Below are 27,936 nucleotides of genomic sequence, written 5' to 3'. Positions count from 1 at the left end.
CCTATGGGACATTTTGCCTCTAAGCAACATTTCAATGGACATTTCATTAGACATTTTGCCTCTCAGAAACATTCCTTTGAACACTTTGGCTCACACCAACATTCCTATGGGTCATGTTGCCTCTCAGCAACTTTCCTTTGGGACATGTAGCCTCTCATCAACTTTCGTATGGGAAATGTTGCCTCTTATAAACTTTCCTATGGGTCATGTTCCCTCTCAGCAACTTTCCTATGGGACATATAGCAGCCATGCACGCGTCTTTACGAAAAAGTTAACTACAACTCTCTTTCCCATACAAAAACCCAAAATAGCATTCTCTTCTTGTGCACCATTGCATATAGCCTCTCTCCTATGGGACATTTTGCCTCTCAGCAACTTTCTATGGCCTATTTTCCTCTCACCAATTTTCCTATGAAACATTTTCCTCTCAGCAACTTTCCTATAAAAAATTTTGCCTCTCACCAAATTACCTATGACACATTTTGCCTATCATCAATCACTGTAAAATGTTATTTTAGTTTGCGAGATATGACTTTGTTTTTAAACTGCTTACTTATTCCAAAGAAGCATCTATTGATAGCATCTATTGATCATGACGGTGACGCGTTAGACAAGGCGAATTCTGTGGACGGAGTTCGCGTAGATACACCATCAAATTAGTCTTTTCACATTTTACAGGCACCTTTGCAGATTCTCCTTCGATATTTTTAAAGATATCAGTTAGTTAGTTAGGAAGCTAACTTTTATTTGGCATAGTGAAGGCGGTGAAGATGACCTCATATAAAACAATGACTCCTAAATTCGTCTTGTCCTTCACACGAGCAAGAAAAACACTAGAACTCAAAGATCCTCCAATTGCCTTTTAGTTATTGTTTCTATCCTATAAAAGATATGTCAACCGGGTCATCCTTTCATTAATGACAAAACAACTGCAAGAACAACCTGCTTCTACTAATAACCCTGATTAAGTTGCCAACAATTGTAATCATTGGGGCGCCATATTTAAACAGTAGTTAAATACATGACGATAAGTAGCCTTCATATGTTCGTCTTCTTCTTCCAATTGACAGACAGTTTGATGGGTGTGTTGTGTACACCAAAATGCCAAGAGTTAAGACTTTAAGTAGCTGGTTACAGCTTTACTACTTTACTAACGAGACGGAAACATGCAAATTTTATAATTTCTGACATGAGAAACAAATTAAGATCGTCTTCGTCGTTAGCCAGACAACAAGGGAGAATTGCGGAGATAAACATTCAAACGAAAAAAAACGACAACATCAAACTTAAAGATGATCAGAAATCAATGGAATCGATCAATACGACTAGTGTGTTGTTGTTGCTTTTTTAAAGCAAACTTCTTAGTCTTCATGTAGCCAGGTAATGATGCTTGATGTTTGTCTAAGACAAACATTGATGGATATCTTCTGCTAGAGAGGATGGTTGGTTATTCAGCAGACACACAATATTAAGATGAGCTCTACTGGGGCATCTCACAGACTGATCACAGAGATTCTAAGACCTAGGCGGTATGTTGATTGCCAATCTGTTGCGAATGCGAAATAAAAAACCAAATCATTTCCCCCTTTTTGAGGCAACAAAACATCAATCTATAATTTGTTGATGTTGGTTTTGTTTTTGCCCAGCCAACAACAACACTGAATCTCAGCCGGCCAAAAACCAAATAGCCCAACGTCAAGTAAATAAATAAACATTTACTTTGGCTCTTTTTTCCAGCGATTCACTGGAACATTTTCTGCCTGGGATGTTAAAATAATTTGTTCTTTGCTCTTTGACTGTGTTTATTTGAGTATTGCTTGGTTCTATTTCCTCTTTGGCCGCCCAGTCCAGACATGATTGGAGCACACTCCTCGCTGGCTATTACCTTCAATACACCACAGAGATAGAGGGCATAAGATGCGGCCGCCAAGTATAGCAAAAAAAAAAAACGATTGTTGGTTCTTTTAATGATGATTATTGGCTATTGCAGCTGTTTGCCAATAGGCGTTCTGCTACAAATGGACATTGCCTGGTATTTCAAATGTCTATTCGATGTCAGAACTTAGTGGTGGACCAAAAGTTAAAAAAAAATCGGACCACCAAGAATGCCTTAAGGCCCTTTGAATAACTATGTTCTTTTCCAACAACTACAAATCAGCAGCCCACAAACGGAAAACCTTTATAATGAGACATGATTATTTTTCCTACCCTCTCTATGTTGGCTGTCGGATAGATGGATGATCATGAACCTTTGCCAGACACGTTTTAAGCTTCTAATATTATTTATTAGTTGCAGTTTCATAAAAGTAAATTTCACCATAATTATGTTATTGAAATTGCAAAATGGTAAGATGATAAGTTTGCTTTTACCTCAAAATCAGACGTTAGGGCAGACAAAAGATCCGTTATTCTGCTGTTTTATTTTGAAACATCATGTTCTGCGATTTCACTTTCCACTTGGCTACATGAACAAAAAACAGAATCCTTCTTATCCTGCACGAATACAACTTGCGCAGAATTTTGGAACATTCGGGCCATTCTAGGGAGATATATGGATAATAAAAGTTATACATTTCTAACAAAGACTACTAACAATTTTAGTTCCAGAGTTGTATGAAGCAGTGGTCCTAACTATTGGTACATTTCGGTAGCCAAATCTCAAGAAATCTTCCCTGGCAAAAACAACAATAACAACATGATCCAAGAATTGGCCTTAAACTGTATAAAAGGGTAAAAATTTTGATTTTTGCGGAGGAGATTCCTGAAGCAATGGATGAACATTGAACATAATCTAATTTTGAAAGCCATTCCCTGCGACAGTTATGGTACTCACCAGCCAACATTATTTGCTGACCGTATGATTTTTAGATATATTGGACCATTGTGTCAAGAAGGATAGCCTTGTCTACGAAAAATATTATATGGCTGTAAACAGGATCACGAGGAGTACCTTCGGTAAAAGTTTCAAAGGTTCCTCGAACAGCTCTTAAACTTAACTTAAGCCCAAATATCGAACTTTTGTTAGGAAGGTACCCGAATTTGTTATCCGGTATCCAAATCGGATATTTAATTCATCAGTTGTTGTTGTAGCAGCTACTACACACGTATATTTTCTGCTTCCAAATCCCAGGTCAGAATGACGCCACCTGAATAGGATTAGTCCATAACGAAATAGCCTGAGTTGAACAGGTACAGCGTGTCATGTGGACCCTTAATTGGATGCTGGGCAGATGTTCTGCGTTACGCCATGAAGACTGTTCCAGTAACAAGTGAGGCGGTTACACAAACCAAATCTTCATTGCACCAAAGCGACTCTTGTTTGTCTAGGCAGCTACTGTTCTCCCGCTGCCACTGGATATAATCTAGGCTTTAAGAAATAATACGATGTACAACGTTTGGAACAAATCGGTTTTTTCCTTCGAGGGTTATCGTAAGTGCTACCCGGTTTTATTGGTGCCCTTAGTCTTTTTTTGAGATATTGTCCCATTATCTCAAGAAGTATGGACTTCCTCCGAAAAAAGCGCCGTAGTAACAGGGCCAACAAGCCTTTTGATAAAAATGTCAAACCATCCGATATGAGCTCTTAAACTTCAATTTTTCCGAACTTTGTGTGGAAGGTACCCGAAGCAGTGGACCGATACAGTCCGTATTCCAACCGGACTGGATGAAATAATACAACGTTCAAAGTTTGGACCAATCCGAAACTCTCTGCGAGAATTTATAACGAGTGGTTTTATCTAGGGCTGAGGTAGACTCAGTCGCTGCCAGGGTCGGCCTAAGGTCCCACAAACCTTAAGTAAAACACGAGTGTGTACAAGTTTAATCTTTATTGTGAACTCTTGGTGTTTGATGAACGAATAATATATGTGTGTGGAGGGTGGATGCAAGATTTGTTATTATTATTGGAAGTGGCTCGGTAATCGTTCGGCTCGGCTCTACAAGACTCGGGTTGCTGTCGGCTCGGGGCAATCGGGTGGCTTTCGGCTCGGCAGTTGTCGGATGTGGCTCGGCTCTACAAGACTCGGGTTGCTGTCGGCTCTGGGCAATCGGTAACTTTCGGCTCGGCAGTGGTGGACTCGGCTCTACAAGACTCGGGTTGCTGTCGGCTCGGGGCAATCGGTACCGTTCGGCTCGGCAATGGTGGGCTCGGCTCTACACGACTCGGCTCTGGGCAATCGGGCGGCTGTCAGCTCGGCAGGTGTCGGTTGTGATTCGGTAATGCTTTCGGGTGGTTGTCGGCTCGGCGGTCGTCGGGTGTATGACTCGACTCGATAGCATTCGGGTTGCTGTGGGGGAAAGAGGTCGGTAAATATTTAGGAGCTGGCTATGAGCATTGAGCTGGCTATGAGCGTTGAGCTGGCTATGAGCGTCGAGCTGGCTATGAGCGTTGAGCTTGCTAAGAGCGTTGAGCTTGCTAAGAGCTTGGAGCTTGCTAAGAGCTTGGAGCTTGCTAAGAGCTTGGAGCTTGCTAAGAGCTTGGAGCTTGCTAAGAGTCTGGAGCTTGCTAAGAGACTTGGAGCTTGCTAAGAGCTTGGAGCTTTACTAAGAGCTTGGAGCTTGCTAAGAGTCTGGAGCTTGCTAAGAGACGTGGAGCTTACTAAGAGCATGGAGCTTGCTAAGAGCTTGGAGCTTGCTAAGAGACTGGAGCTTGCTAAGAGACTTGGAGCTTGCTTAGAGACTGGAACTTGCTAAGAGACTTGGAGCTTACTAGGAGCGTGTTCGAATCGTAGCTAACGAGTAACGAGACTGCGGACGAGCCACACGTCTTGTCGTACTTTGTCGGCTGGTGATCGACAACCTCGGTGAATAAACCCAGAATATATATTCGGGTAGTTACACGAAGTGAATGAGAATTATTATAAAACGGTGTTGTCGTTGACAGCATTGAATTCAACATATGATATACGACGATAAGGCAATATTATGTGTAGAGTAACTTTATAAGTTTATACTGTCGTTATAATAAATACCTTAAGGTGTAATGCATATTAATGTGGGTCGGCGGAGATGTAAGGATGGTATGAAACGGTCACGTTACATCTCCCTCCTCACTTAGGGAAAAAGGAAAAATCAAGAAAATCCCTCGTTAATTGTAAAGGGCGATTAGCTACTATCCTGTGAGTCCATATTCTCTGGCCGTCTTTTCGTCGTTGACCGAGTTTTGGCCGAAGGCCCGCACCACCTATTATAATAGGTGTATTTTACTCACCAAGTGGCAAGCTCATGTCAACACGAACTCTTTATTTCTTCATAAATATTGGATTACAAAAAATAGCAATAAAAGTACGTACAACTGGTTGTTGCTGCCCTACAGCTTTATTATGTATAAAAACTAAATAAATTATAAAATCTTAAACCTTAAATCAGTTATGTATGCTGCTCTACAGCTTCATAATGAGTATGTATAATTCAAATTATTCCAGTATTGTTTGCTGTCCTACAGCTTGAAACATCCCGTAACATAAGAAAATAGTCTAAGATGAGTTGTACTGCTGCGATTGGGGTTGGTCGTGTTGAGTCGCCAATGGAACTACGACGGAGACACCGCAACACTGCAATCTTGCACACCCTGAAATAAGAAAGGTCACCTTCACTTTCGGTCGGTAGGGATAATGTAGTACTGTCTGGCGACGATATCCCAAAGGTCTGGTGATCCTTAACGTTCTCATCCATTGAACAAGTTCCTGGCCCGAATATCGCTGTCGTCTAACTGTCCGCTGTACCGATCGTTGATTCGTCACTGACTCTAGCTCCTGGTTCACAATTGTCGTAGGTGGTTCGCCAGCTATCGTGGACATCGTAGGTGGGCTGTTTATGGAGGGCACTTGGCCGACTGCTGTTTGTGAACTAGTCGATATGGGTGCCGGAAACGGGGATTTGTTTGGCGATGCCCCTTTCTCCTCGACATTTGATGTGGCAGGAGGTAATGCCGTTGAAGTGGAACAGGTTGCCGGAGTACCTGTTTGTTGTATACTGTTAGTGTCGGCCGGCGATCGATTCTGTATCGTGATCAATGTTGGATTGCCGGTGTTTGATGGTAGATCGTCTAGCACAGGCATTCCCCTGGAAACGACTGCTGGTGTAGAGGGCGATGTATTGGCCGGAGGCTCTATAACTTCATGCACACGTCGTATGGGGGCCAGTGGTGGAGGTCCCGACGGCTGAAACCGTACTTTTCTCGGAGCCAACAATTCATTGGAGACGATCCTCGGTCTTGCTTCCATCGGTGGTACAAAAGGCGTAGGAGCTTGAGGTGGTGCGATCACGCGACGTGGATTTGTGGCTTTTCTTTCCATATTATTTTCTTGGCTGTTGGATTGAAAATGATTAAGGGTTTTTAAAACCTTCATGCAATACCCCTTTTAGAAGTTGGTGAATGTTTTAAACTATTTGAGTGCTTTATTCATCGTGACAACACAATGAGAGATTCGGGGAAACAAGTGTAAATGTGATGATATATGGGGGAGGGTCAAGGGTACACAGGAGGCCGTGTTGAAATAAGAAAACATGTGTTGTTTTTTTCCCTTGAGAGTACAACATAATTTATTCGTTGTTTTTGTCACACACAAACGAATCGTATGCCTGCAAATTCTACATCACCTGATCTTGCGTGGTGTAATTGTTTTGTCACCACACATATTACTCTCGTATCCATCATAATCTATGGATTCTTACTCTTTAAAAATGTACTCTTCTCTCAACCGACATCTCTCTTTGAGTGATCCGGTTAACTTCTCCCCACACTGATGGTGGACATAGCGAGAGTGGGTTGCGGTTATTCTTTCTCTCCATTTCCAGTGTACGCTTGAGTGACTGAGACGATTATTGGTGCGGTAGAATAAGTATGGTGTGTGTTGTGTTATTGGTTTCATTGGTTTGGTTACTCTGAGAGAAGTGGGGCTATTTTGAGTGGAATGTGGTGATCGTGGATTGATCACTGCGTTGTAACATGTGTTGAGTCATGTGCATTGTGTTGTTTGAGATCTTGTACATTCACTTTCCTTACCCTCCCGCTCTCGTCTACTACTTCTACGATATTGGGATGTATGACGGATGAGACAGTAAGCGGGCCTGAGTACCTGGGCGCTAATTTAGCATTGAACTTTTCTGCCGCTGATGATAATTGCCTTTCTTTCACCCAAACCTGATCACCGATTGCCGGGGACCACTTCCTTCGCCGAAGGTTGTAGTACTGTTGTTGCTTGCGACTGGCTTTCTTATTATTCTCTTCTACCTTTCCCCACAATTCCTTGTAGGTTGCATTAGTCCACGGCTTTTCGATGGTGGGCAGGGGAAGGGCGTTCGGGGCAGTAAGATTGTGTCCGAATATTATCTCGGCTGGCGAGTATTTACTTGACTCGCTAACGGCGGTATTGATTGCGAAAGCAATCTCGGGTAAGTATTGATCCCAATTGCGATGGTCGGTTCCAGTATTCTGGGCAATAATCGTTTTCACAACCCGGTTAGTTCGTTCGGTAGGGTTCTCGTGGGGCGCGTAATAGGCAGTCGTCCGATGCTCAATGTGGACGTCCTTGAGAAACGATTGTAAAAGGCGGCTGGTGAACTGCACGCCATTATCCGTTAAAAACACCTCGGGACAACCGAACCTATAGATGATTCGTTCTCTGAGTGCCTTCACGACGTCCTGAGCGGTGGCTCTTCTTGTTGCAACCAATTCCACCCATCGGCTGAATCTGTCAATGATGACCAACAACGAAGTGTTGCCATTCTTGGATCTTGGGAGCGGGCCAATGAAATCCGCGCATACGAGTTGCCAAGGTGCCGAACATTGCATTGTATGCATAAGCCCACACGGAGCTTTCTGTTCGACTTTGTACCGTGCACATGTTTCGCAGCTTCGGACGTAGTTCCGTACATCTCTAGACATACCAGGCCAGTAGAAATTCTCTTGAATGCGTTTCAAAGTTTTGAAAACGCCAAAGTGGCCGGCATGCAGAGAGTTGTGATGGTCATGGAGTACATCCGCTTGTATCCTTGCTGGTACACACCGTTTCCATTCGGAACGAGGGTCGAATGCGCTCTGGCGTGGTATGTGTTTGTATAAATGTCCTTCTATGACTTGGAAGTCTGGGTGTTTATGGCCCTCTATAGCTATCCTTTTCATCATTCGTTCATACCAATCCGTAGGCATGGTGGAGAGGGCGAAACAATCCTCGGTGTCCGGTAGGGGGGCTCGGGACAGAGTATCGGCTACCACATTCAAACTCCCCTTCCTATACTCGATCTCGAAGTCGTACTGCTGGAGTTCCAATGCCCATCGAGCTAGACGACCAGAGGGATTTTGTAGCGAGTGGAGCCATTTTAGCGAATGATGATCGGTTATAACGGTGAACCTATAACCCTCCACATACGGTCTCATCTTCCTTATGCCCCAGAGGATGGCCAGGCATTCCTGTTCGGTTGTAGAATATTTTTTTTCGAGTTCGGTGAGGGAGCGACTAGCATACGCAATTACCGACTCGTGTTCCGAGTGGCGTTGAAACAGCACGACTCCCAGTCCATCCAAGCTGGCGTCAGTTTGTAGGAAAAATTGACGAGAAAAGTCGGGACAGCCTAGCACTGGGGCTTCGGTCAGGATACGCTTTAAATTGTCAAAGGCTTCCGCTTGCGTTGGGCCCCATTCCCATTTGGCCGATTTCTTCTGGAGCTGGTTGAGTGGACTCGTGACCTTTGCGAAGTTTGGTACAAACCGTCTATACCACGATGCCATTCCCAAAATGCGTCGTAGCTCCTTCAGATTAGTTGGGGGAGGAAGTTTTTGTACCGCCTCCACTTTGTCGGGATCGGTGCGAATGCCTTCTGGTGTTACTATATGGCCTAGATATTTTATTGATTTCCGGACAAACTCACATTTTTCGACGTTAATTTGCATTCCGGCGTTCTGTAGCCTCTCAAAGACGATCTCCAGTATATTCAAATGCTCAGGGAAGCTCCGTCCGAGAACGATAATATCGTCCAGATATACGAATACCAGGGGGTGAAGATCGGGGCCGATTATCTGGTCAAGTGTCCGCTGAAAAGTTGCCGGAGCCGAATGTAGGCCGAAGGGCATAACTTTCCAGTGAAATAACCCTCGTCCGGGTACAGTGAATGCTGTACAGGGTCTCGAAGCTTCATCCAATGGGATCTGCCAGTATCCATTTTTCAAATCCAATGTCGAAATGAACTTTGCTTCTCTTAGCTGATCCAATATGGCATTAATTTGGGGCAAAGGGTATGCATCAGGCTCGCTAGCTTCATTTAATTGCCGATAGTCAATACACATCCGCCACCCCCCCTGCTTCTTTCGAGCCAGGACAATGGGGGCACTATAGGGGCTGTGGGAAGGTTCAATTTTATCTTGGGACAGTAAATTATCGATTTCCGCATTTATCACCGCCATCATCGCAGGATTTCGGGGCATGTAGCGCTGTTTAATTGGCTTATGGTGTTTGAGATTAATCGTGTGCTTGGCTACCGTGCATAGACCCCCTGTCTGCGAGAATCTCTCCGTATGCCGTAAGATCATAGCATTCAGCTCAGCTTCCTGATCATCTGTGATAAAATCACGAGGGGTTATCACATGTGCATATGAGACTCCTGACTCGGTTCTAGTTCGTGGCACTATCTCTCCATCTAAGCTCAATTGGCAATTCCTTTTGACCAGGAAATCCATTCCCAATATTAGAGATTCGGCTAGTGTTGGGACTACTGTAACGGATAGACTGGTTATCCTTCCCATGTATAGCACATTCAACCGAAGATCTGATTCGCAGTTTGTCACCCTCTGATCGGCCATCTGGATTGTTCTCCTCGTTTTACCGGGTGATATCCCTTTCGAGTGCAGCTTTTCTCGCATCGTTTCATCGATGTAACTGATAGAAGCCCCGGTATCAATCAGAGCATTTACATTGATTCCTTCTATGGACACGGGTATAAAATATCTACTGACTCGGTTGTGGGTTAAGGAGTCCGAACCTCTTGAATCGTGGCGAGTACAACCACAGTCCCTTGAGAGTATGTCGTCTGTACCACACCGAGAGCAAAACAAGATTGGCGGTTCTCTACACTGCCGTCGTATATGCCCAGGACGTTTACAGCGCCAGCAGTGGGTATCTCGGGAATAGGGGATATCTACGACCTTCAGCATGTGTGACGTGTGTACTCTATCCAGACGGGCCTCATCTCGCTTAATCAACTCATAATCATCTGTTAGGCTTATTAGTTCATCCAGCGTTTTGAAATCGTGTCGGCGCACGTAATGTCTGTATTCCGGTCTGAGGCCGTCATAGATCCGATCGAGATGATTCATAACTTTCAACTGCGGATGACGTCGTGCGGTCGTTAGCATGGTTAAGATGTAATCCTTGGCCCTTTCTTTGTTCTGCTGCCGACGATTGTAAAACGAGTGCTCAATTATGCTTAGGTGGCGTTTGGATAGGAAGAACTTCTCGGCTTCGGTACGGAATTCGATCCAGGTTGTGATCTTGTCCCGCTTCACTCGGTACCACTTCAAAGCATTCCCCTCCAAGGTAGTTAGCAGCGATGGGAGTAGACGATCGTAGGGGATGCTGTGGCATTCCGCTAGTTCCTCAAAACGCTCGAGGAAGTCGAGAAGGTCGTGATCGCCGGAAAATTTAAGAGACCAACGATGTATGATATTCATTACCTCGGCATCGGACATTGTTGTCGTAGTGGGGACAGCTATCGATGTTTCGGCTTGATACTCGGGCACTGAAGCTTTAACCTCGTTTTCCAGTTCGCGCAATAAATTTTCAGCTGATGCACGTGTACGTTTTTTCCTAATGTGTTCACTGAGTCGTTTTCGAAGGTACTCAACGGTATATCCCTCGGTTTCAAGTCCAGCCCTCTTATTTTGTTGAATTAACTGCTCTCGCTTCAGCAAGTATATCCAACTGAGTGATTCTGGACTTAAGAAATCGTTCCCATCCAAATTTCCTTCACTATTATTCGCGGAACTCGACGAATCCTCGCTGGCGATTGGTTTGGTTTTTTCGCTTGTCGTATTTTCGTCGGGTCCCTGCTCGGGCGCCATTTATAACGAGTGGTTTTATCTAGGGCTGAGGTAGACTCAGTCGCTGCCAGGGTCGGCCTAAGGTCCCACAAACCTTAAGTAAAACACGAGTGTGTACAAGTTTAATCTTTATTGTGAACTCTTGGTGTTTGATGAACGAATAATATATGTGTGTGGAGGGTGGATGCAAGATTTGTTATTATTATTGGAAGTGGCTCGGTAATCGTTCGGCTCGGCTCTACAAGACTCGGGTTGCTGTCGGCTCGGGGCAATCGGGTGGCTTTCGGCTCGGCAGTTGTCGGATGTGGCTCGGCTCTACAAGACTCGGGTTGCTGTCGGCTCTGGGCAATCGGTAACTTTCGGCTCGGCAGTGGTGGACTCGGCTCTACAAGACTCGGGTTGCTGTCGGCTCGGGGCAATCGGTACCGTTCGGCTCGGCAATGGTGGGCTCGGCTCTACACGACTCGGCTCTGGGCAATCGGGCGGCTGTCAGCTCGGCAGGTGTCGGTTGTGATTCGGTAATGCTTTCGGGTGGTTGTCGGCTCGGCGGTCGTCGGGTGTATGACTCGACTCGATAGCATTCGGGTTGCTGTGGGGGAAAGAGGTCGGTAAATATTTAGGAGCTGGCTATGAGCATTGAGCTGGCTATGAGCGTTGAGCTGGCTATGAGCGTCGAGCTGGCTATGAGCGTTGAGCTTGCTAAGAGCGTTGAGCTTGCTAAGAGCTTGGAGCTTGCTAAGAGCTTGGAGCTTGCTAAGAGCTTGGAGCTTGCTAAGAGCTTGGAGCTTGCTAAGAGTCTGGAGCTTGCTAAGAGACTTGGAGCTTGCTAAGAGCTTGGAGCTTTACTAAGAGCTTGGAGCTTGCTAAGAGTCTGGAGCTTGCTAAGAGACGTGGAGCTTACTAAGAGCATGGAGCTTGCTAAGAGCTTGGAGCTTGCTAAGAGACTGGAGCTTGCTAAGAGACTTGGAGCTTGCTTAGAGACTGGAGCTTGCTAAGAGACTTGGAGCTTACTAGGAGCGTGTTCGAATCGTAGCTAACGAGTAACGAGACTGCGGACGAGCCACACGTCTTGTCGTACTTTGTCGGCTGGTGATCGACAACCTCGGTGAATAAACCCAGAATATATATTCGGGTAGTTACACGAAGTGAATGAGAATTATTATAAAACGGTGTTGTCGTTGACAGCATTGAATTCAACATATGATATACGACGATAAGGCAATATTATGTGTAGAGTAACTTTATAAGTTTATACTGTCGTTATAATAAATACCTTAAGGTGTAATGCATATTAATGTGGGTCGGCGGAGATGTAAGGATGGTATGAAACGGTCACGTTACAAATTATCTTGCGGATTTACCATTTTAGTTGGTGCCGTCAGTGTTTCTTGGAGCTTTTAGGTCATTAGGTTAGGTTATAGGATGCGCAGCTTCTATAGGTTGCAGCCACTCCACTCGGAGACCTTGTGGTCCATTGTGATCATCCTGGGTGTTGAAAAATTGATGTGTGTTTATTGGATGTAGTTGAAGAATTAGTGTAAGATAGTTGCGGATCCAGTTGTGGTGATGATGAGTGCAGGTGATGGAAAGAAGAAATACTGTGGAGATGAAGATTAGTTATGGATAGGAGAAAGTAGATGGAAGGTAAGGAGACAGGTGAGAGTAGAGAGATGTTAAGAGAGTGAAGAAGAGGAAACAGATAATGTTTAGAAGGTAGATTAACTAATATATTTAGGTTACCCGCTCCATAGCCATTTAAGGCCTCTGCAGTATGCAAGCAAGACTGTGGGGTCGGAAGAGGAGAAGTGAGACAGGGATTCCGTCGTGTGAACGCCAAAAAGTCTGTGTCTTTTGGCCCTCAGTCTGGGACTCAGACAGAGAAGATGTTCAATTGTCTCCGTCTCCTCCACGTCCTCACACAGCCTACAATAGTCACTGCTGCTGTTATCCAATTTGCAAGTAATAGATCTAATGGTGCAGTGACCAATAATGATCCCGACAACAACTCTGATCTCCGACTTGTACAACGAGAGAAGGGAAAGAGTTCTACGCGCCGAGATTACCGGCCAGATTGACTTAGCAACCCGACATCCAGGAGCATCTAGCCAAATTCTTTTGGTTTTCTCAACGTAGAATCTGGTGAGTTTATCCATGAAGTAACAAAGCGGAGGTTTCACACCAACCTACACTTGCATGTTGGTTGATTGTGAGCCCCGCCTCGCCAGTTCATCCACAATCTCATTACCCTCAACACCACAGTGACCAGGTACCCAACAAAATCTTACTGACATATCACAGGTTTCCAAGATAGACCTGCAATCTCGAACGGTCCTAGACTTAACAGTGAAAGACCCTAATGCTTTTAGCGCTGCCTGGCTGTCTACGTAAATAGAGACTGCCCTGTTTGCTAAGTCCGTTCTTCCCACTATAGTAGCCTCTAAGGCCTTCAATATTGCATAGACCTCTGCCTGGAAAACACTACAGTTGTCATTAAATTTAAACGAGTACCTAATGTTCAGTTCATCAGAGTACACACCAGCGCCTGAGCCATCTTCCATCCCTAAGCCTCAAGGCACACTTGGAGGCCTGATACTGTATTTAAAACATAATTCAGCGCCACCTAGGGTTTGCTTTTAATAGCTCCAGTAATAAGAATTAACGCGGCACGTTGCACACTACTTAGCTTAGAAAAATTTGATTTATTGCTGAGTGCGTGCCACCAAACAAGACAACCATAAGTTAGGATAGGACAAACCACAGTCCTATACAGCCAGTGCATCACATGGTATTCTTGCAAGAATATAATTCAATTAAGCCTCTCTTTGCTTCCTTGGAGAGGCTTAGTTGCACACCATCTAGGGTTGGTGGAACGAAAGCAGTAATCTTCCTATTCCTGGCGAAAAGTACCAGCTCTGTTTTCGCCGGATTCACCCCAAGTCCATTATGGTGGGCCCAACGTGAGAACTTCACTAAAGCACCCTGCATAAGTTCAGTCAGCTAAACATTTTCCAGATAAAAATTTTCCGCTAATTAGAATGACTACGTCATCCGCATACGCGACCACCTTGGTTTTTAGCTTATCAGACTACATAAGTATCCCGTTCAGTACCAGAAGCCACAACAGGGGTGATAAAACTCCTCCCTGTGGCGTTCCTCTGGTGACCGACTTCTTTATCAAACTCTCTCCTAAGCTTGAATTGATTAGCCTACTGTCAAGCATTCTATGTATCCAATTTATTAGAATTGAGGGGACACCTAGTGTTTCTAGAGCGGAGTGAATTGATTCAAGTATCACGTTATTAAACGCGCCCTCTATGTCTAAGAAGGCAGCTAAGGTGAAACTTGTAGCATCCATATTCTTCTCATCCATATTCTTCTCTATACAGCCCACAACCTTGTGTAGCGCGGTGTCTGTTGATTTTTTACTTTTACGTAAGCATGTTGAGAGTTACTTACAAGGTCATGCTTTATATATGATCTGATTTCCAAATATAGTAGCCTTTCTAAAGTCTTTAGAAGAAAGGAGGAAAGACTTATCGGCCTATAGTCTTTCGGCAGCGTGTGACTTGGTTTTCCAGCTTTGGGAATGTAGGTAACAGTTACCTCTTTCCATAGCGCCGGTATGTACGATAACAGAATGCATGCCCTATAGATCTTCCTTAGCGTTGATATCAAAACATGCGGCGCGTTTTGAAGCATCGCTGGAATAATACCGTCAGGCCGGGGTGATTTGTATGGCTGAAAAGTGCTGATCGCCCATGAAATTCTACGATTACTTGTTAAACCGTAGACAAGTTCACTCTTCGCTGTGGTGTGGCTTCTGCTCGCATCCCTCATAGATTGACACGAGCTAGCGTCCTTGCAGCCTGGAAAGTGTGTGCTTGCCAGCAGGTTTAGAGTCTCCAGAGCTGAGTTAGTCCAGGTGCCCTCATTCCTCTTGATGCTCCCAATGGTTTTCGGATCCTTATCTCACGAAGTATGGACTTGCGCCCGAAACAAATTTTACCGTCGTAAAGAAAGCCGCAAAGACAACAAAACGATCTGAGAGGAGCTTTTAAACATAACTTTATCCGAATTTTGTATGGGAGGTACCCGAAGGAGTAGACCGATAAAGTCCATATTATAACCAAATCTATATCTGCAAGTATTATTCCTTCCAAAGTATGCAAATTTTGGACTATATAGATTGCTTCCTTCGAGAGGTATTGTTCACACCATTTTACAGAAAAATTGTTTAATTTTTGTGGGGGAGGTACCATACGAAGTGGACCATCTTCGAACTAAGTTTGGGCAAAATATTACGATATCGAATCGGTTCATCCGTTCGAGAGTTATTGTGCACACCAGCCAGACAGACGGGCGAGACCAAATTGCTTGAAACTAATTTCGTCCAAATATACTTGGGGTCTAAAACCGTCATTTGGATGAGGCACATTTTTGGTCGTGTATATAACCTCGTTAACCTAAAGGCTGAGAGTATAAAAACTTATGTTACAAATCAAATGTTTAAATTTAAATTAAATTGTAAATTGAACTTAAATCCACCAAATATCAATCAATGTTTCGATTCATGCCTCTGGTCAACATGATTCTATACATGTTTACAATATATGTACCTAGTTAAAGAAACATCTATCAGCTTTTAATAAAATGTTATGTTTTAATAATTTTATAAAACAAAAAAAAAAAATACTACACTTAGTGTAAAGCTTAATTAAAAATTCTTACACACGTATTTTCACAACGAGACAATTGGTTAACTGCAACAGCAAAAACAAATTGTGATCAAAGGCACCAAGCAGTCTCATAAGCGAGAGAGCTGCTACTTGGCGACAGAAATTTAAAGAGGTTGTTGTTCATTCAATTTGATACCATGTTACATTTATTAGTTTTGAGCATGGAAATGTGTTGCTTTGTCCACCAACATTTGTCGCGGTCGGACACTACGAGCATGTCTGTCGTATACCTACCACGGAATAAAAATATAAAAATATCTCATGCATTATTAAGATTATGCAACAAAACCACTTTATGTTTATTAATGACAATTTGTTGGTGGTGGTGGTGGCGATGGCCGATGGTTAGTTGGTGATATTTGTTTCCACGTACATATGGATATCTGTATCTGCATCTGAATTTTGCAGAGCCAAAATGTGAACATTCTCATTCGGCTATCGTTCCTTCTATCTGGTCTAGTAGCCACCAGTGCCACTGCATTACAATGCTGCAAATGTAAAGCCAAGTGTGCCAATAACGAGTGCTTTAATTAAATAAAATTAATATGGGTTGGATAATTTTTATTTTCAGATATTTGCAATACCCTCTTCTCCCCCGCTCACATTGTCCACTAATGAAGAAATATTCACACCAATTGCACACATCAATGCTCCAATGATCAACAAATTGCATTTGAAATGGGGTTACCATTTATTAAATGTGTTTGTCGTCGTAAGAACTTTTTTGGTTTCATTAGTGATTCTAGAATCTATGAGATTGACATTTGACAATTGTCATTTTAATGGTGTTTAGATTTTGATTGTTGTTTATTATTATTACAGAACGGACGACGACAAATATCAATGGCAAATTTTAATGAAATACATTAAATTAAAATTGGAAATAATAAAAACCAATTATAAAAGCTATGATCAGCAAAGGTTAGGTATTTGGTACGCTACTTGATTCTTTGGCCACATAGGTTAGGATAGGTTTTAGGATGCGTAGCTGCTGTGATGGCAGCCACTCCACTCGGAGACCTTGAGGTCCATTTTGATCATCCTCAATGTTGGAACGGATTATATATGTGGTTATGATATAAAGAAAATGTAGATGTGTGATGGTAGTTGTGGATTGATGAAGATTGTGAGTGATGTGTTTGTAGATGCGTTGATTCCGATGGTTCAGTTGTGGTGTTGATGTGTAGGTGATGGCGGGTGTGAAGGTGATGGCGGGTGAGATGTAGTGATGTAAAGGTGAAGTCTGTGGATTAGATATCGCTAAAATTAAATCGCAAAATTATGACTAAAAACATAAAGAAACGTTGGCATCACAGTTTGTGTCGGTAGAGGCTAGCGACTACTTTTTATTCATCGTTAACTTACCGAAAATTTTCGTTAATTATCGAAATTATAAGCATTTTAATTTTACCGACAATTTTCGATAACAGCAAAATTAGTTACGGAATCCCACTACTGAATTCCTCATTGAGAGCCGTGAGTCGCTTCTTGACTTGGACGGGATTGGCCAGATTGCCCTTGATATGCTGCAGTTTGACGTGTTTTGCCAATGTTGGTAGAATTTCTCCCGACATTTCTGCTCTATTGTTTTCCTGAAGTAGCACAGTAGTGGCTTTTCCACATACCGAATATATTTGTCAGTTTGCAACCTCCAATGTGACCTCATATAAGGCCGAGCTTAACGAGTTAATAACCCGGAATACCTGCTCTTGATTCTTTTGGTCCGTACCGAGACGGAGAAAAACCCAGGACCAATTTATATTTGCGTTGTCAAATTCGCATCCAACACACACAAAATTCGTTGAGATGCAATAGATGCCGGGAGTGGGTGCATCTCAGTGGTTGTTCTGTGCTCGCCCATGCGAGGGACTACGACAGGGACTATATAGCTGCATGCTGCGTGAAAGGACTTTTTGACATTTTATCTCAAAAAAAATATTTCCTGTAGTGAGAATGAACGAACATTCATTCCATTTTATTATAATAAAATGTTGCGCACAACCAATTTTTATTTGTATGATATATGAAAATTAGTGAGAAACACACGGTTACGTCATTTTGTTTATTTTGTGTGCCGCTATACCTTGTTTTCAGTTAAATATCTGCTTAAAGTGACTTCAAAAAATTCTCAAAATTTCTGAAAAATAAAAACTTTAAAAGTTTTTTGCGGACCTTTTTTGCAGAATCACTTTAAAATTAAGGTTTTATGTAATCTTAGGTAAAAACTCATCGAAATATCATACAGGGATGCGAGGTTGTAAAAAAGTCATAACCCTAGTGAACACAGCCCCCCAGTGAGACGTCATCGCCGTGAGTATACTGGACTCCCTGGCAGTCCCCTCAACAGCAGCAGCAAACGCAGCACTTAATACAAACCGTTGTAGTTCCAATCCTTAAAAATGCATCCTTTTTTCCTGTTTAATTGCAATATACTCCGAAGTAGGATCGAAGAATTGAGGAATTCATGAGTAGGACGAATATCAAGGTCGATGCGGTGTAGGAAACCAAGCCCAACAGCAACAACGTACTGAGGAAGGACCACAGCAGAACTGGTGATGAGGGTTTAGCTTTCCTATTGCAATGTATGGGGTAGCAGTCAGGCGTGGAACTGCAGAGGTAGAGTTGCTGAACGTATACAAATAGCTGTACTCCATGTTATAGGCCCGACCTTGGGTGACTTTAATGCTCATCATGAGATATGACATTCGGCCCTCGGAAATTACCAGAGCGGTATAGTGCTGACTGAGCAGATTGATAGCTCTAATTCTTGCACGGTAAATGAGGACGCCCCTACTAGAATCGCCAGACATAACCATAAACCGAAGTCTAGAAAATGGCAAGAATGCTCCGCTACTGAAGCCAGGCAAGGTGAATCGTACAGAGCGATTTCACTTTGGTCGGCCATATCAACGACCCTTGAGCCTCTGTCACGTTTGGCGACGTTGCATTGACTAATCCGTAGTGGCTCTCAAGTTATTTTAAACGCTAGATTGTCGAGCACCACAGGTGACAGGGCAAGGAGAAGACTCGAAGTCTGGAAAATGAACAGGGTGATCTCACTTCTGAAGCCAGGCAAAGACGCCAGCAAACGTGGATCGTACCGACGATTTCGCTTTTGTCGCCCGTAGTCTTTAGTCCTCCGCAGCGTCATAAATAGTTGTCCAGTTGCAGATCATCAGTATAGATTCCGTAAGCACAGCACGACAACAGGTAGTCGAGGACTCAACCAAAGCAAGCCTTGCGATAGAACTCCAGTTGTTTAAGAACGCCACGCTGTTTGAGGACATCAAGCAGACTACACTCCGGCCAAGTTTGAAACGTTGGATAATTAATTATATGCCTGAACGCCAGTCGTACGTGGAATTCATGAACAAGAAGTCCAAGTCCCGTAGAATGAAACAGGGAGTATCCCAAGGTGGGGTGATATCTCCGGAACCGTTTAACCTCTACCACTTCTGCATTCCACCCCTCCAGTAGATTGTACGATCTTGGCGTCAGGTAGCTTTTCGGATGTCATTTGTGAAGGCCTGAACTCCTATTTGACTGATGTTACCACCTTTTACCACGCGAGGAATATGCCAATATTCGCCACTAAATCTATGGCCACTCTGTTCACGACAAGAACGGCAGAGGTGAGCACTGACTTAAATGTCATGATCGATGATAGCAGAATTCGGACCACCGAGTACCTCAAGATTTTAGGGGTCAAATTCGATAGCATGTTCATGTCGTCCGCGAATGCCGCAGCAATCTGGAACAAGCTACGATATAGGAATAGGGTTCTCATTTCCCAATCCGGCAGCCCTTAGGGTATAGATAATCGTAAAGAAACCTTCTTGACCATATATAACGCGATAGGTCGGTCAGTAATAAGCTATGTGGCGCCAGTGTGGCCAGCGCATATTAATGCAACGCAATGGAAAATTATTTCAAACCTGTCAGAATGACGCCCAGAGTCGCCCCCATATCGTCAGTGGACCATGTACAAAAGGAGACAAAGATTCTTCTCGTACAGCAACCCAAAGGAATGCCTTTGCAGCAGAACTTGCTCGGATGTTACTGTGAGGGCCATCCTAATCACCATATGGTCATACTAATCACCCCCTCCAGAAATGTCAGGAGGAACCTTCATAATCTTGAAGGAGAAGCCCAACGTTAAATGGGAGAACCCCTAAATCAAACAGGTTTAAATAGCATTCGAACCCCTAACCCAGGTATGTCAGGGGGGATATTCATGAGCTAGAAAGAGAGGTGCAACGTTACAAGAGAGGACACCAAGATCAACAAACCAATCAAGGATATTTAAATAGCACCCACACAGATGCAGACGCAGATGGCATAAACAACTATCATGTGAATGGGGTCCTCGGAAAACATTCCCCATCTATCACAGCTGAAGTTCATCATCTGCTATGACAAACCAGAGTAGTTTTGGCTCAACTACGCTCGGGATGGCGCAACTGTCCAAATTCCTATAGGGCAAAGATAGATGACACCGTGCAAAAAATCTGCCCAGCATCCGGAACAGACCCGCACAATACACTGCACCTGCCAAAACTACTTACTAACTCCATTAAATCTGTGGTTATATTCCATTGAAGCAGCCACATTCCTAGAACTGGAGATAGACCCAGCTGTTCGGCCCTGCAAGAAATAGTCCCTAGAATGCAAATTTTAAAAAATAAAATTCTCAAAAAAAATTTTACTGAATTCACGCTTATATTTTGCTTCACAAACCATTACCACCAGTATTGGAATTCTAACTCAACGATAACGATAGAAATTGAATCTTGAAATGTTTAACGAAATATTTAAATATATGTTGGCAACATTGTTGATATCGCTAGGTCTTAATGTTGGTCGCTAACTAAACAAGAAAAAAAAAACAAAAAATAAAAATGTTCATATACCGACGATTGCCGGTAATTCCGTCGTTCACTAGTTCCACAATCGCACAGCAGATCTCCGATAGTATCACTGCAATCTTCTCTTTTTCTCGCTTTAACCCCACCTCACCTCCCATCTCTAAAACAACAATGTTGCAACGGAAAAAAAGAGTAAACATGTTTTAATTCACTTACCTGACATTTCAGCCAAACACCCGGCATTATTTATGACCTGTAAAATCGAGAAAATCAAAGTTTCAATTTACCGTTAAATTTTATTGGCAAAACGTTGAAGTAGAAAAATCAATTTTCCTGCACACACCAAAAGCACAAAAAACAAATATCTCTTGTGGTCGGGATTGGGCTACAAAAAGCGATTTTATGAAATTAATTTTAATCTATAATGACTTGACACGCAAACCAACAATCAATGGAGCAGCAGCAATAGCGGCAACAGATAGCTTAACAAAATAAAAAAAAACTAAAATGGAAAATGCTGTGGTTTCTCTAAGGAAAATCTGGAAAAACATTTCCAAAACCAAACAACCAACCATTGATCAATGGAAAAGGTCACCATGAAGGCAGACAAATAAAAAACGCCCACCAAAAAAGCAAGAAAACAAACAACTTCACACCAACACCAGAAAATATTGCCCTACTTCAATTTGTTGGTGGCTAATAAAAAGTTCACAACAGCCAGCAAACAGTTCTGGGCTTAGAAGCCTACCAAGAAACTAAAAGAAACACACAGAAATCTGATGGAGCAACCAAACAAAAAAACTTATTTTAACGGTCCCTGGCTAACTTGGAAGCTGCTTAAAATTTGAATGGGGAAGTTCATCGTTTGTCTGCCAGAATTACCTATCTTGGTTTGGAAGTGCTAATAACAGATACTCACGCCGTTTGTGGCAGCACAAAATTCAGTTATGTTTTTGGTACTGCTGCTTGCTGTTGTTGGTAGGTACAAGGAAGATTGTAATTCTTTCCTTTGGATATATTTGGTCGGTCTATACAGTAGTTAAACTTAACTGCTCGTTAGCATAGTTTGTGCAAATGTAGTGACTATTGGCTTTTGTGTGGAAAAGCAGAATCTCGAAATAACAACAACGCCACACAAAAAAATAGTCTCCACTCTGCTAAGTAACAAGATCATTAAGGTGCAGTCAAATACGAATGAATGCCTCGACATCACATTCACATACACGATGTTTCCATTCTATCGAAGATGTGCAAGGGACAGTGAGATGATAACTAAGAAAATGTTTTGAAAATTATCTCCAAGGGTTATCTTCGAAAGGGTGAAGTTAAAATTCAGACAACAAGAAAATATATAGACTTCGAACGCTTCAAACTGGTCGTTTTAATAAGGCCCATCTTATTCTTTGGAATGACTCATGAAATTGTGATTCCGATAAATTAGTGAAAATTTCACGAAATTGTGAAAATGCTACTTCAAAGATTAGAAAATTTTTATTCCAAAGAATTGGTGAAAGTGTGTCTCAAACTCGAGCTAGATGTGTTGCAAGTGCAAAGCCATGAAAATGTCATTCCAAAGAATCAGTGAACATCTCAGTGCAAAGATACGATGAAAATTTCATTCCAAGGAATTGGTTAAAATGTCATTCAAGAGAATTGGGGAAATCTTTTTTCCAAGAATTAATGAAAGCGTTGTTGTTGTAAGTGTTTTTATTGTATGTTTGTTCATTCTGCTTAATCTGTCTCTGGGTCAATCTCCAGTTCCAGGAATGTGGTTGCTTCGATAAGATGGAACCAAAAATCCTCTGGAGTTAGTTGAGTACTTTTGGAGGGGCAGTTGATAAGGTGCCGTGTGTGCACTGTGTCATCGATCCTTTTCCTATAGGAATTTAGATGACTCCAACATCCCGAGCGTAATTAAGCCAAAACTACTCTGGTTTGTCGAGCCAGCTGATGCTCCTCAACTACGATAGTTGGGGATGGTCTCCGAGGAGCGAATTTACACGATAGTTGCTTATGGCATCTGTGACTACATCCGTTTGAATGCTGTTTAAACCTGCTTAATATGCATGTTGATCTAGGGGTTCCTCTTGCATCGTTGGACATCTCTTTTGATCGTGAAGATCCCTTTTGACATTCCTGGGTGGGAGTCCTACCCAGCATATGGTGGTTAGGATGGCCCTCACGTTTACACCCGAGCAAGTACTGGAACGAAAGAATGCTATTTTGTTGCTGTACTGGAAGAATCTTTGTCTACTCATGTACATGGTCCACTGAACACATGAGGAGCAACACAGTTACAGCACTGCTGACCAAGAAGAGGGCACACAAAATTCTCAATATTGACAACTTTTGACAGTGTGTTAGTAAGATTGTAAACACGCATGCTGCAAAACAAAAACAAATCAAAACATTTGCTCTCTTTTGTTTGCTCTTTTGTTGCGTTCGGGTCGTGTGTGTGTGAATTACCGAAACACTTCGTAACTTCAACAATACCAAAGAACGGCATTGAGTTACAATTGTCAGGTCGGCGTTCTGACAGGTTTCAATATTTTTTCATTCGCGTTGCCTCTATCGCCTTGAATATGGTCAAAAAAATTCTTTATCTGCACCCCAAGTGCTACCGGCTAGGAACTTTAGGACCTTGTTCCTACATTTTAGCTTGTCGCAGATAGCTGTGGCATGCGTGGACGACATGAACATGTATGTGACCCCTAGAATTTGGGGTAGTTTTTTGGTGGGAATTCTCCTACCATCGACCATGACATTCAACTCTGTTCTCACCTCTGCCGCCCATGCGGTGAACAGAGTGGCCGTGGATTTAGTGGCGGATATTTGCATATTCCATGCGTGGAAAATGGTTGTAAGATCAGTCAAATAGGAGTTTGGACCTTTACAAATGGCATCAGAGAAGGTACCTGACACCAAGATCGAACAAACATCCGCATACGTTACAATCTCAATACCATCTGGAGAGGAGCGGAACACAGGAGAGGTAGAGGTTAAATAGTTCCGGATATATCACCTCCTTGGTGAACTTCCTGTTTCACTCTACGGGGCTTGGACTGGCGTCCACTCATAAACTTGGCCACATGTTTCAAGCTTGGCCGAGGTTTGTCTGCTCAATGTCCTGCATGGAATACGTGACAGTATCAAAGACATTTGATAAGTTGCTCTGGTTTACCTCTCTACTAATATGTGTAGAGATGGCGTGCATCGCTATTGTCATGCTGTGCTGTTTACGGAATCCACGCTGGGGAGGACAAAGGCCTCAAGGGTCTTTGCTACTGCGACAAAAGCGAATTCGGCCTGTACGATTCACCTTTGCTGGCATCCTTGCATGTCTTCAGTAGCGTGCCTGCCCATTTTCCAGACTTCGGGAACGTTGAGGTTGGCTAGCGACAGTTTGGGAACTTTAATGAGATACTTCACTCCCCGCACATCCAGCTGTTTCAGCATTACCGTAGAGATTCCATTCCATCCAACGCTTTGGACGATTTAGCGTTCCTGATGGCATTCGCAACATCATCCACTGTAAACTGTGGTGGTTCATCCTCGGCAGGAAGATTTCTTATGCGACGTAGTACTCTTCTGTTCGCCCTGTCACTCTCGGTGTGTTCGACAAACTGTCGACTTAATTTTTTTTCTTTATTTATACCTAGAAAATAACTTCCGCACCTCTCCGGAGCAGTCAACGCAACGTCGCCAAACGTGACTGAGGACCTATCTTTCTTCTTTCCAGGGTTCGAGAGTGACTTAACCGTTGCCAACAATTCACTTATTCCAGCTCTAATGTTGCAACTCTTCAGATTATTTAACCACTTGTTGCGTTTATGCTCACCGACCAACCTGTTAACTTCCAGCGTCAGCTCATTGACTCTGGGGTCACTGGTCCCGTAGCATCTGCTGGGAAGTTTTCCACCAGCAGGTATATAACAAGCGTTTGTAGCAGTGATGATATCTCGGAACGTCCTTTCCGCTATCCGAACATCTGAAGTGGTGATTAGTTAACTCTCTGCAACTCGGCCAATCAATTTTCCCATGATTGACGAAAGTACAGCGTCCAGAGGTGATGAAATCGGGCGGTCTACTGATGTAGACAATTATGGGGAGATGGTCTGATTCAAGAGAAATGACGGGTTGCCAGACGACGACATTTGTCAGATCAGGTGACACGATGGTTATGTCTGTCGAACTGTGACACTCTCTGCCAATTCTGGTAGGGCGTCCTCTTTGGCCGTGAAAAATGTAAAGCTATCAATCTGCTCAGCCAGCGCTGTACCCCTTTGGTCGTTTTGCCTGAACTCATGATGTCCATTAAAGTCCCCCAAGACCAGACAGTTATGACCAACCAAAAGCGGGCTAATGTTAGGCTTGTAACCTGAAACACAGCTATTTAACGGCGGGGCGTATACTTTCAGCAATTCTATCTCGACAGTTCCACACCTGACTGCTACTACCCCCATATATTCCATGTACGGGTCATTAATCTCAGGCTCAAGCGAGATAGGTTTGTATTGAACAGACTGGTGCAGAAGGAAAGCTAATCCACCTCCACTTCTGGTGTGATCCTTCCTCAGTACTTTGTAATCATCACAACGCTGTAAGCTGCAGTTGTTGTTAAGATTGGTTTCCTACACCGCCACGACCTTGATATTCTTCCGACTCATGAAGTCCACTATTTCCTCGATCTTACCTCGGAGTCCATTGAAATTATATTTCAAAAATTATGAATTTTCTGGGATTGGAACAACAATGGCTGGTGTTACATGCTGCGTGTGCGGTTGCTGTTGGGGGACTGCGGGGGAGTTTCGTAATCTGACGACGAAGACTCGTTGGTGGTGTATTCACGCAGCATGCAACATAGTCCCTGTGGTAGTCCCTCGCATGGACAAGCCCAGAGCAACCCCTTATATGCACCAACTTCTGACATCTATTGCATCTCACCGAAGTTTGGATATGGTTAAAGATGTGGATGTGACAAAACGAGCACAAATAAATTGGTCCTGGTTTTTCTCCCGTCCCGGCACGGACCAAAAAACCTATTCCCGATGATTGCATTGAATGCATACCGCCTAACCAGAATGAACTTAAGATGTTTAGAGTTAAGCTTGATGATCGTGATCATTTTTTTGCGAGTGAAAAAGGAAAGCCAAAAGTTCTAGGACAGAGAAGCCATTCCATTTGGCCGTTGAAAAGCCATTCCACAGTCTATATGTCTGAAGAGCTGCCCAACTAACAGCGAAACCAGTCACATAATTTGGTGGCTGTGTGGGTTCGAGTCCTTGGCTTTCCTTTTTCACTTGCAAAAAAAAATTCGATAATCAAGCTTAACTCTAAATGAGAAAATTAATAAAAAACAAGTAAAAAAGGATCACTCGGATTTGCCCACAGAGATATACCCTCAGCCTGTGTGAAATGAAACACTTTTTTTTCCCAAAAAACGAATATATTTAAGGGGGTTTCAAAATGTTGGGTATATGATCCAACAAAGACATGGATTTGGATAGAAACTCAAAAGTTTTGCGGCGAAGGTATCTAAAGGAATGGACTGGACCCTCGATAGGTGTCGCGACCACGTGTATGTTGGTCACCATATAATTAAGAGGTTTTGGGCCATTATATCAGGTACTTACCTACGAAAAACATAATGTCGCTCTAAACAGGACCATAAGGTAAACTTTTTCAAGGGACCCTCGAACAGACCCTCAACCGTGTTGCTCTCTTTATGATATATCGCGCGTACCATTTTTGTGATTTTTTTTCGAATTTTTTTGTACAAGACTACCTTTGAATTTAAATTTCATCTAATATTCGAAGAAATATTACGATATGCAAAGTGTGGACCAACTCAGTGTTTGGTTCGAGATTTGTCGTGCTCTCCAGCCACTACATGTGGTGCCATAGAGGGTTTTTACATTTTTCGGGCTGTTTTCTCAAGAAGTATGGACTTGCCCCCGAAAAAACTGTTACCGTGTAATTGAGGCAGCGAATGAAAGTTGCTTCAACAAAAATCAAAGTGATTCCAGAGCAGTTCTTAAAGTGAACTTATCCAAAATTTTGTGTGGGAGGTACGCGAAGGAAAGGGCATATTTGATAGGTATATTAGGATTTGTAAAGTATGGACCAAATCGATCACTACCATCACACACAATTTACACACAAACACTACACACGGTGTCATAGGGGTTGTTTTTCAACGTTCAGGCTATTTTCTCAGGAAGTATGGACTTGCCTCTGATGAAACTTATACTGTCGTATAGAGGACAGTGAATAGATGTTGCTACAAAAAAAATCAATGCGATTCGAGAGCAGGTCCAAAACTGAACTTTTCCGAAATTTTGTGCGGGAGATACCCGAAAGAGTGGACCGATTGGGTCCATATTGGAAGCTCATTTAAGTCTAGTAGAAATTTCACGATGTGCAAAGTAGGGGCCAAATCGGTTACTCCCTTCAACAGTTATCGTGCGGAAGGAGTGGACCGATATAACCCATCTCCGAAATTAAACTAAATTTGGACAAAATATTACGAAAATGTGGACCGAATCAGTTGATTTATTCGATTGTTATCGTGCGCTCCAGCCAGACAGACGGACGGACATGACTAAATCAACTCCAAATTATCTGAAACACATTTCGTCCAAACATACTTGAGGTCTAAAACCATTATTTCGATGAGGCACATTATGCCCTCAGCATAAATGCTGAGGGTATAAAAACCCTCCTAAGAACAGAAATTTGTTATATTAAGGTATATTTCCATTTCACGGGTATTGTATACGTAAGTAATTATCATTATAGGAGTTTAGAGACTTCACTGACTCTGAATAATAGGTTGAGTTGGAACTCTGGCCTGCAAACCGCTCTTTTTGCGTCTTAGTGATTGCCGCATTATCCTCGACTACAAATGCCATGACCTATTCCCGATGATTACATTGAATGCATACCGCCTAACCAGAATGAACTTAAGATGTTTATGTTGATAAGGTTATGATCAGCGAATTAGCAACATCTGACGAGAGGAATACATATATATGGTGCCTTGGACCAGTTTATCATTGGAATTAAAATATCGCCTGACTCCATTACCTTTGAACATCGCACTTTCATCAAGCATGAGAAAGTTAAGAGGCAAAACTTCTGAGAGTTTACCAATCACCGTTTTAGAGAACGGCCCAACCCTTCTGATGTTCGGGTAACACAATTGAATTTGGTAGTTAAAAGTACGCGGAAAAAATGGATAGAACATCCGAAGTGATGCAAAATTTGAAACCTAACAGGAAATCTTGGACAATATGTAGGT

At 42.9% G+C, this 27,936-nt stretch overlaps 2 protein-coding genes across 4 annotated transcripts in view; both read right to left on the bottom strand.

Moving 5' to 3' along the window:
* The window catches only part of LOC141393617 (non-lysosomal glucosylceramidase), a 596,987-nt gene that overhangs the window by 441,350 nt on the left and 127,701 nt on the right, over positions 1 to 27,936 (bottom strand). For all 3 annotated transcript variants that reach the window (XM_073966887.1, XM_073966886.1, XM_073966889.1), the window contains exon 2: positions 20,853 to 20,889. The gene's annotated coding sequence lies outside the window, so the exon portion shown is untranslated. The remainder of the gene's footprint in view (positions 1 to 20,852; positions 20,890 to 27,936) is intronic.
* LOC141392127 (uncharacterized) lies at positions 3,765 to 4,889 on the bottom strand. Its single transcript, XM_073965080.1, has 2 exons — positions 4,709 to 4,889; positions 3,765 to 4,286 (listed from the first exon to the last, which is right to left on the bottom strand). The coding sequence occupies exons 1-2, from the start codon at positions 4,883 to 4,885 to the stop codon at positions 4,083 to 4,085; spliced, it is 381 nt and encodes a 126-aa protein (XP_073821181.1). The 5' UTR covers positions 4,886 to 4,889; the 3' UTR covers positions 3,765 to 4,082.

This window comes from Musca autumnalis, unplaced genomic scaffold (assembly GCF_047663935.1).
Source record: "Musca autumnalis isolate F117 unplaced genomic scaffold, ASM4766393v1 scaffold_2, whole genome shotgun sequence".
Classification (NCBI taxonomy): Eukaryota; Metazoa; Arthropoda; class Insecta; order Diptera; family Muscidae; genus Musca; species Musca autumnalis.
The sequence above is the reverse complement of the archived record's forward strand: the minus strand, read 5'-3'. Positions and strand labels throughout refer to the sequence as shown.

Excerpts from the sequence above, each read along its gene's own strand:
- LOC141392127 (XM_073965080.1), bottom strand. The coding sequence starts at position 4,885 with ATGCTGTCAACGACAACACCGTTTTATAATAATTCTCATTCACTTCGT. Across the intron at positions 4,287-4,708 it reads ACGATTCGAACACGCTCCTA|CAACCCGAATGCTATCGAGT; the intron begins GTAAGCTCCAAG and ends TTTCCCCCACAG.